Source organism: Spinacia oleracea, chromosome 4, assembly GCF_020520425.1.
Source record: "Spinacia oleracea cultivar Varoflay chromosome 4, BTI_SOV_V1, whole genome shotgun sequence".
In the NCBI taxonomy this organism is placed as follows: domain Eukaryota; kingdom Viridiplantae; phylum Streptophyta; class Magnoliopsida; order Caryophyllales; family Amaranthaceae; genus Spinacia; species Spinacia oleracea.
The window spans coordinates 7,706,118-7,716,687 of NC_079490.1; the positions used below are offsets into that span (position 1 = coordinate 7,706,118).

At 33.8% G+C, this 10,570-nt stretch overlaps 1 protein-coding gene and 1 long non-coding RNA gene across 3 annotated transcripts; both read left to right on the forward strand.

Annotated features, from left to right (window-relative positions):
- The first annotated feature begins 1,143 nt into the window (after positions 1-1,143).
- Positions 1,144-7,068, forward strand: LOC130471284 (mitogen-activated protein kinase 4a-like). Its single transcript, XM_056841325.1, has 8 exons — positions 1,144-1,528; positions 1,619-1,731; positions 2,586-2,673; positions 2,798-2,919; positions 3,872-3,967; positions 6,114-6,367; positions 6,482-6,640; positions 6,939-7,068. The coding sequence occupies exons 3-8, from the start codon at positions 2,595-2,597 to the stop codon at positions 7,066-7,068; spliced, it is 840 nt and encodes a 279-aa protein (XP_056697303.1). The 5' UTR covers positions 1,144-1,528; positions 1,619-1,731; positions 2,586-2,594.
- A 92-nt stretch (positions 7,069-7,160) lies between these two features.
- LOC130459633 (uncharacterized) lies at positions 7,161-9,552 on the forward strand. 2 transcript variants are annotated; one of them, XR_008919153.1, is made up of 4 exons: positions 7,161-7,180; positions 7,901-8,150; positions 8,426-8,651; positions 9,400-9,552. It is a non-coding gene; the product is annotated as an uncharacterized lncRNA (long non-coding RNA). The 2 variants fall into 2 exon arrangements; XR_008919152.1 differs by lacking the exon at positions 7,161-7,180 and having other exon boundaries at positions 7,818-8,150.
- Positions 9,553-10,570: the final 1,018 nt, after the last annotated feature.

Here is a 10,570-nt window from a genome sequence, read left to right on the forward strand (position 1 = left end):
ATAGAAAACGTAACGATACAAGGGTTATCCGACTATGGACAGTTCATGCCTTCAATAATCCAAGTGAAAAGTATATTGTTGAAATAGTTTTACTAGATGCAGAGGTAATTCCATTATTCATATTGTGCTATATTCAACGTTAATATCGTGAAATAATATGTTGCTAACTATTTCTTTATTTTACTTTTTATTGTATACTAGGGTGGCAAGATTCAAACTTCCTTATTGCTAACCCCTCTACCGTCCACGTCAGCAAGAAAACCGGTCTAACTTTTATTTTTTTTTATAAAATCTATAATAAACCGCTATTTGAAATAGCGGCTTATAAAATCGCGGGTTTTGTTTTAAAACAAACATACATTTGAGTTCGCGGTTTATAACATTGAACCGGGAAAAAAATGTACTTTTCTTTCTTCCATGCTGACGTGGACGGTATGAAGGGAAATAAGTTAGAACGTGACGTATTTTGAGAATTATTGGATCTTTAACCAATATTGAAGGAGATCGCTCAATAATATAAAAATTAAAATTGTTTCATATTCATGTATATATTCATGTTATTAGTAGATATATTGTTCACCTATGCACCGTAAGAACATCTCAAATTAATAATTATACGAAGTATTTGAAAAGTGTAACATTAGTGGTACGGAAATTAGATGGATACGAATTATTTTTTAACAAAAATATGTATAACATGTCAATAATTTTGGATTACCGTGCATTGCACGGGTCCTATACTAGTAGATAAATAAAGACTCAGCCAAAGATAATGATATATAAATTTTGCTAGAAAGTAAAAAGATAAATAAAACTCAATAAAAGATAATAAGAGAAAATTAAAAATAGATAAATAAAGACCCGGTAAAAGATAATTTAAGCAATTTTTAATAGATAAATAAAGATCCATTAAAAGATAAAAAGACATAAAAGTCTCATAAAAAAATTGATTTTAACCCGTGCATGCACGGGCTTTAAATCTAGTAAATACTTAATGTAGAGTACTTGATAATTTACAGCCCATTTTAACCGCGTTCTCTTCACCTTAAAAATACTACGTACTCCTTAAAATGCACATATATATACTTTTAGTAAAACACAAGTTACGTACTCCTTAAAATACACATGTATACTTCCTAACACTTTAAAAAACACAAACTTCAATTTACTATTGCTGCAATAGTGTTGTGCCGATTTTACCCCACCTTTCAACCTTAATTACTAAATTTTCCATGATGTTGGATGATGCCACGTGTTCCATCATCTATCTGCCTTATTTGATCGTCTTTGTTTCCCCTTTCTCTTTCCTCGACTATGGGATCTTTTTCCCCTTCCATTTTCAACAAACCCTAGCTCTCATCTTTGCAATCTCTTCCTCCCCCTTCACCTCTCTCCTTCCATCATCCTAGATTTCCAGATCGTCAATCTCCGTTCTTCTTCAAGAGGATGTTAGTTTATGGTGATCGAAGGCCCACATTCGAGGATTTTGAGAAGGAGTCCAACTATGGAACCATTGATACATTTGAAGGTGAAAATCGATTGTTTTCGGTAGTTTTGTTCTTGATTTTGCTATTTTAGATTAGTTAAACTCACTGTCTCCTTCCATTTTCAACCCTAGCTATTCGTTCTCATATGACGAATCTGTTGCTTCGTAATTCGCCTCTTCAATAACCGGCACCCAGGTTCACTCCTTCTGAATCTCCTCACTATCAGTTCGTCTCTTTCTCCCTGGTATGATTCACCTTTGTCTGGATTTTTTGAATTAGGGTTTTATTTCTTGCTTTTAATGGTTGATTTGCTTTTAATTGTTGATTTTTTTGAATTATGGCTGGTTTAATTAAATTGGAATATTGATATTATTTGAAACACGACTAAGTTTATTGGCACATACTTTAGATTAGGAATTGTAATTTGAATTCATCTGGCAGAATTTGGGATCATACTCGATTTCCCATTTTAATTTAGAGAATAAAATTACTCTTCTTCAATGTCTCCCATCATCACCATAATTGTTGAGGATTTTGGTCACGGGTTTTTGTGAAGGCGGATATATATGAGTTTGTATGATTGTAATTGGAGTTGCATTTATATGATTGTAATTGGAGTTGAGTTTATATGATTGGTATTGAGATTTCATGAAGTCTGTTACTTCTAAAGATAAGGTAATACATGAAGACAATTGTTCCATACTTACCATAAGATAAATACTGGTGCTTGATTTTATAAAGGTGCTTGATTTTATAAGATTCACTTTTATGCCAGATTAACCATTATATGTTGAGAGTTCTGATACAGGACTTTTCTGCCAAACCTTTTCATTAAGTTGGACCGTAGAAAATCCTGTTTGCCATAACGGTGGGGGTGGAAATTGCGTTACGGAGTAGATTTTTGTTTTAAGAACCAGAGTTTGTCAAGGCTTATTTTGGGAAGCAATTGTAAATTGCCAAATTTTATCTGAACTGCATTCTATGATGATTTTATAGTTATCAGAAACAACCTTTTTCTAAATTGACTAGGGTTTATTGCCTACATTATTATCTCCCTTAATTTATTTGAATCTCTGAGTACTCTATTATTGCTTGCAGGTGGTAATTATGAAAATTGTAAGCTATCCCAACATAGTCAATCTTATCGAGGTGATTAATGATCCAGACACAGATCACTTCTATATGGGTATTTTTTCCACCATTTCCTTTCGTATCACACTTCTGAATTTTTGTTTGTTGGAGGCTAAATGGATCTGGAATTTTTTTTTTTTGGCCTTTTAGTCAATGAAATTGTAATTTTCTTTGTTCAGTTGAGTATGTGGAGGGCAAATGGGATTGTGAGGGTGTTGGACCACCTGGTGGCTTAGGGGAAGCTATCATGAGACAATATTTACGAGATATTGTTTCTGGGTTAATGTATCTTCATTCACATGTAAGATCACTTTAGTTCCATTTTAAATTTTGTTGCCCCCAAGGTCCATATTGGTCTTATTTGTAATGCGCTTTTCAAAAAAAGTCTGCTTGGTGCTATTTTTTTTTTCTATTCGTATGGTGTTGGGAATCCAGAAGAGTATATGGGGATTCTGACACTTTGTTTACTGCATTTCCTACATCAAAATCATCTTAAATGTTGTCCCAATGCCTCTAAAAGAGGCTCCTGATCATTCTAGGGTAAAGGAGGATTGGATGTATGTAGCTTATTTATAAGATGAAAGATAGGTGGTTTCCAATTGATCTGTGATACCCTTAAAAAAAATTTGATCTGTGATTCAAAACAAGAACTGAATACTGCCTCACTGCCCTACCTTTTTTCTCAGCGCAAAAAACTGTCTCCTACTTTACATTAAGAAAGAAGTGCAGAGAGTTTGCTGATTTATTTGTAATTTAGCATTAAGATGTGAAGTTTACTGCAGTTAATCTCTTTAGAAGTTCGAATCTTATGTAGTTCTCCTGGTGTTTTTCATTTCCAGTTAATCTAAGTCTATGATAGATTGATAGGTTGTAATAGATGATCAAGCTTAATGTAGTTATATTTACATTCATAACTTTTTCCACAAAGGTTCAGAATAAGGAGATAAGAGGAATGAACAGGGGATTCTTCATACCCATTATTAAATCTGTTATTCCAAACTTAGGGCTTTTTCTTTGGGAGGTGGTGTTGTTCTGTTTAGGTTTCTTTTGGTTATAACTATTTACTTTTGACTTGTTCATTAATGCATATTATTGCTGAAAGGAGAAGAAACAATGAGTTTTTTCTAGGAGTTTTTTTTCTTTTTTTTTCTTCTAAATTTGGCACTTGAACCATCTGAGTTGTAACTTCATTTTTTCACGTGGCTATTGGCATATATTGAATCTTAACAATTTTCTTTTCTTTTGAGAAACAGAATATAGTGCATATGGACATAAAGACTCAAAATCTTTTGGTTTCGCGTAATGGCACTGTAAAGATTGCAAATTTCAGTGTCAGCCAAGTTTTTGAGGTAATGGAATAGTATCTCATTATATTAAATATCAATTTATTTCTATTCTTGATAACTTTGTGCATGTGATCTTTTCCATTCATTATTTGGTTGAGGATACAATGATTTCATTTGATTCTGTTGCAAATGCAAATATATCATAACATTTCTAGAGACAACATGTTAGTACCTACATGCGGAGGTCAGAAGATATGGGAAGTGAAACTATAGTCAATCTTTTTGTTGACAGTTGTAACTGGGAAGATAATTCTCATAACTTCTATGAATGTTATTTTTGTTTTTAAGTGACCATATACTGATATTACACGTTCTTTGTGCGCCTTTCTGTTTATCTATCAAGACTATTGTCAATTTGACATCTTTTTTCTTTTCTTTTAATTGTGTGTGTGTGCCCAATTTGTGGATGGCTGACAATAGTCCACGTAGAGGTACGTGCACCACTTTCAAAACGCAAAGAATTGTATATAAAACGCATATTAAACATTAAAAATAATACGGGAAGCACATCCTTAGTATAACCCTCTGTACCCGAAATTTAGGGGAAAAAAATCTCTAGAAATTAAAACTCCTTTGATTTCGCTAATTCAGCAATCAGAGGTTTCTCCGTCTTCCCAAACAATCTCAATCTTCATCCCTAAAATATCTCCAAACTACCAGAAAATGAATTTATCCCCAATTTCATCACAGTGTAATTTGTATAGCTTTCTTATACACAACCGATTCGATAAAAGGGGTTAAATCTGAAGAAATTTAAATTCGCATGGCACTAGAAATTAGAGAACGAACACGGCGAACACCGAAGAAGAACACATAATAAAAAATCTTATGTACTAACTTTTTTTAAATTATGTTTGTGGTCTAATGTACGTGTTAGTAAAATTGCCGGTAAATTGAATTGATGTTGGTTTTTGAGAATTATATAGCTTATCTCAGGGTTGGTTCGGTTTTTGTGCCTGACATTTTCGGTTTTGTTTCAGATTTGATCATATCTTATTATCTTTTATGGTCTGGGATTGTGTGTGTTTTATCAATTATTCGTTGCTGGGAAATTGAATCATTGTTGCTTCTTTAGTGTTATTTAGCTTTTTGCTGGGAAATTGAATATTTGGGAGTCAGTGGTTTCAAGTGAGAGAAAGAGTAACAAGAAGAGGTATCAGTGAGAGGGAGTAAGCCAGCAGTATGGTAGCCATGAGTAGGGCAACGTATGAAGGTGCAGATTATCTTTTAGACATGGAATTTTGTGTCTTTAAAATCACCGTATGTAGTCTAGCCTTATTTTATTAAAAGAACAAAGACTTTGGATCAAATATGTAGTAGTACTTTGAGATTATACGGTGATTAGAATGTATTGGAGTATGGATGTTTTAATTTGTAAATGTAAATATTTTCTTGCTGCTATATAGATTAGTATAGCAATTTATGGTAGCGTATAGTGGAGTATTACAATATAGATTAAGTATAGCATACTTGGTTCTCTTTATAATGGCGTGGTAGTACCCTAAATCAAAGTTTTCAAGAAAAATGGAGTTGGCTTTGCATCAAAACAATACATTAATAGAGATTTCAAATAATTAACCAGAGACCAAACCGATCAGTTAATAATTAACCAGATGTTCTTCTTTGGAATACATTATGTTCTTATATATTCACTCCATGTTTTTTTAATATATATGTCTAATAATTGATCAGATGTTCTTCTTTGGAATAAATTATGTTCTTATATATTAACTCCATGTTCTTTCTTTTTTATTATTTGTTTAATAATTGACCTGATGTTCTCTTTTGGGATATATTATGTTCTTATATATTCACTTCATGTTCTCTTTTTTAAACGGAGCAATACTAAAGAACGTCAGCCTCCATGTTACGGAGTACTAAGTATGTGTTATTTTATACGTATTATCTTCGTACAAACGTCTTGCTTGTATGTTCCTTAGTAATATCTTGTATGTTCTTCATGATAATACATACTAGCAACAAAAAAATAAGATTCAGACCTAAACTAAAAACTAATAAAGATTGAATTGATATCACTGAACTACACATATATAATCCGCAAAATCAAAATTAAATTGTAAACCCTTTTCATTAGACTTTTTTTTTATTCAACCGAAGTTCTGATCTACTTATTAAAACTATTTGCCAGATGGAATCTTGCTTCTTGAAGCTAATAGAATGTTCAGAGCTGGAGGATATTTTGTATGGGCAGTATTGCCAGTCTATAAACTTGAAGATAACTTGCAAAAGCAGTGGAAATGTATCATTATTATTTACTTACACATGCATTTCCTGCTTCATAAGTAGGGAATTACCAGTGCTTACCTTTTTTATCACCGTTTTCCCTTCCTCCCCCTTCTTAAGACTTTTGAGTTTGCTTGAAATCCCTTACTTAAATTCAAAGTTTCCGCTGGTCAATATTTGAGTTGTTAATTTAGATTTCATGGAATCTGATACTCTTCAAGATAGGAACATATTTATTTATGCTTTTTTCTCTTTTTACTTATAAATCTACAGAAATGGAGAATCTTACGTCCCATATTTGCTGGGAACTGGTAAAAGGGAGGGTTATATTGCTATATGGAGGAAGCCTTTGAACAACATTTGTTATCTGAATCGTGAAGTTGGTGCGAAACCTCCACTTTTTGACCCGAACAATTATCGAGACAGTGTCAGGTATTGACCAAAAATGCTTTTGTATATTTATGATAGTAGTGGAGAACCAACCTGTGAGTTCTCCTATGCCATATTCCATAATCAAGGAGATATATCTGGGTTGCCTGGACCAAGATTCTGTTTTTGTTTCCCTCAAAAAAAAAGATTCTGTTTTTGTTAGCCTTACTATTTCATCCAGTCCGCTGTTAAGATGATTGAAGCTCTTTCTTCAGGATGATTCCTTTTATTTGTTAATGAGATGTTATTCCGCAACTACCTCTTTAGTAGAATGACTAATTCAATTCACGAATTTTGGCAGGCATGTGGGACAGAAGGTCTGTATTACAAGGGTACCTAATAACGGATGTGAATGTTGTCGGAGAGAGAATAAGTACCCTCAATTTTGCAGAGAGGGTTGCCTCTATAGTACTTGGAGCTGCTCGAGCTAACACTTGAACGTGAAGCAAATACTATTTTATTGGGTTTGTTCCTTATCTTTTTGCTTCTTTTCATTTTCAAGCCTTAAAACATTTGAACGTGGAGCAAATACTATTTTATTGGGTTTATTTCCTAATTTTCTGGGTTTATGATTTATACATAGTGTATGATATGTTCTTAATGCTGATTTCACTGAAGAGATTGAGGGCCTTTTGTTGTCCGACTCATCTTTTATAATAGATGTGCCTAAGTTGTGTTCATTCGTATATAACATTCATAATCTATCAAACAACTTGTACCCAAGTTGATTGCCATCTTACTTTGGTACCATATTAATACCAAGATCTTTTTATTTCTTACATGACAAGGACATTGAAAAGTTAAAGCTCTCATAAATGTCCTGTAGAGAAGGGATCATTGAAGTAGCTAAATGTATGTTCTCTTCTCTTATCGAATTAATTTTGACTTAGTTTTGTATTTCCCTTTTTTGTTTCCATTTTATAATAAAGGTATTTTTTGTGTTTTATTGTCTTGATGTTATACTTCAAGAAATCGAGAAGTTTATAAATAGAACCTAAGCATTAATCTGCGCCTTTTTTCATTGTATTGATGAAAGTCTTTTTTTGTTTGTTTTTGAATTTCGTGTGGTGTTGGTTTAAGGTAGGCTGTATTTTACAAGAGTGAGACTAGGAACTACCCCAAGGGAATACAATGTGCAGATTATGGGTTCCATTTATTGACTGTCCACGGGCGAGTGGGTTTCATTTATGTTTCTACTCAATATCGCGCTTTATTGTGTGATTATTTGAATGATGGTTATTAGTTTCTGCTGACTGATATTAGGTCGAGCTCAATTTCTATGATATCAATGGCTCCTCAACTGCCAACGCAGTTTCTTGTTCAGACCCAGTATGTAGTACTATGGTTCCACCAGCATCGTCTCACTGCTCAGCTGAAAGTAAACAGTGCGGTTACTCGTTTCAATATGGTGATGGAAGTGGGACCTCAGGGTTTTATGTGTCTACTATGATGTACTTTTATATGATCTAGGGAGCTCTATGAACGCTAATTCACCTGCCTCTATCGTTTTCAGGTGAGGGGTATTTTTCTGTTCTAATTTGTTTACAATGGTAATCTATCTTGCTAACTTTTTTGTAAAGGATAAATATGTATACGAAACTGGTACATTGCAAAATAAATAGTCTACCCTTTAGCAAATTCAGTTTATATCTGAACTTACTTTGAAGGAGAAAATTTTCCTATCTATGCTTTTGCTGAATGTTAATGTCTACTCTCCTTGGTTTTCTGTCTTTTACATTTTTCTTTGTGCTTGTATGTTTTGATTTTAAATCTATGGTTCTGGTGCAGATGCAACAATTATCAATCTGGAGATTTGATCAATTCAGAACGTGCTCTTGATGGGATCTTTGGTTTTGGTCAGCAGGGCTTGTCCTTTGTATCTCAATTTTCTTCCAGGGTAATAACACCTCAACCATTTTCCCATTTTTGAAAGGAGGAGGAAATGGTGGGGTTATTCTGGTGCTTGTAAGATTTTGGGCCCAAGTATTGCGTATGGTCCACTTGTGCCATCATAGTATGTCTCCCAATTCTTTTGAGAACTTCTTGATTGTGGATTTTGTTTATTAGTTTCTTTCTTTTATTGTTCTTCTTCCTTTGATGTGCTTTACGGTCAATTATTGAACAAGTCTTGTATCCCCATCCCCCCCTCAAAAGTATTTTTAACCTTTTACTTCAAAAGCTCAATTTTTGTGGGTTAAACTTAAACCCAACATGTTGTCTACCTTGTACATATGGGCTTTGTCGTAAGTCATTCAGCCTTCACTGTTTGTAAATTTCATTTTGGATTTTATACATGTGAAAGGGTTGTCATCGAAAATCTGTGCCATTTGCTGAAACAGGACGGTGCCGCGCTTTGGTGCATAGGTTTTTGGAAGGTTCATAAAGGCCCATGAGTTACAATATTAGGAGGTCATTCGCATGTTTATTTTACTATTTTCCATACAAAACTTCCACTAAAGTATATACTTAAATAATACGAAGTATATACTTTAAATGTTCTATGCTGTAATTACTTAGTTAATCCACATACTTGGCAAAAGAATTGCGAATTTGGAGTTGGGTGAGTGGTTGGCAGTTTTCATCGAAGAGCGGAAAAGAGTTATGTAGCAGTTGAATACTGATCTATTAATAATAATCACCAAGCTATAAAGTACATAATTTATGTAGAAAGCAATCCACTATTGTCTTCTTTTGAACTGATCTTATAACTGTGAATTCAGTTGCTTTTCTAATTTCCGTTATTTGATATTGCTATTCCACAGGGAGGAGAGGATGCTGCCATTGTCAGATACATGTACACAAGGATGACTGAAATCACTAGAGAACTACTAGGAAAGATACTGGAATCACTTCACAGTTAGTGGAACTATTGAGGTAGTGGATGTAGACAGTGCAAGTGATGCAAGTGATGCAAGTGAAGGGATGATGTAACTCTCAGAATCACTGAACTACCAGTTCGGAAGTGGACTCAAGATTATAAGGAATTTTAAAGAGAGACAGAGATCAAATGATGTAGCAAAATTAAATGATGCGGCGAATATTCGGTGCTAAGGAGTTCTTTGAGATTTTTCAAAGATGCTTCTGATCAGGTATTGATGTACATTTCTCTATTTTCACCGATCGTGGAGTCTAGGACTTCTAACAGTCTGTGCCTCTCAATTTTGAGTTTCATAAAAAGGTTGTGATTCTTTTCATTCTGTACTTATTGTGCAACTCCTTTAACACCTAAGAAAACTTTAGAAATATTTTCAGCAGTAATGTGTAATGAACATGCCTAATAAAGATGATTCAGTTATTTCACCAGGGTTATGTGTGTTTAGTTTTGCAGTCGTTTAGCCGCTACAGGCATAAGTCACACCTAGCGACATTTATGTTCAACTCTAATATGTAATATCATGTTTGGGGTTATCAGCTTTTCGCTGACAAGAGTCATTAGCAAAGAGGGAAGCTGATTAGAAATTCTTAGCATTGCTTCTATTTCATTATTTAGCAGTATGTATTGGAAATATAAATGTTGTCATTGAGGATACTCAACATTGTGTCTGTCACATTAGAAAGGATGGCTGAACTTTGAAGAGACTGCATTTCATCCTAGCGGTTTTAGATTTTGTTTATAGTTCTTGAATAGTGTGAATTTTTTTTAAGTACCTACTTTTCTGTGAGTTTTTACAACTTCCTAGGAAAAGAAAGTTTGTTTTAGTTCAACCCCCTGCCTCTCGCTTTGCGTCTACTATGCTGTAAAGTTGAGCGGTTGTGAACTTAAGAAGTTTGTTCGAGTCTATTAGCTTCCTCAGTTCCTCTTTGTTTATATGAGATGATGTGATGTGCTGCATTTAGAAACTTAATTAAATAAACAGGCCATGAAGCTTGAAACATAATTCCACAAAAGATCGTGGCTCCCTTGTGGAAAGAGCTTAATCCTGAAGATTGGCA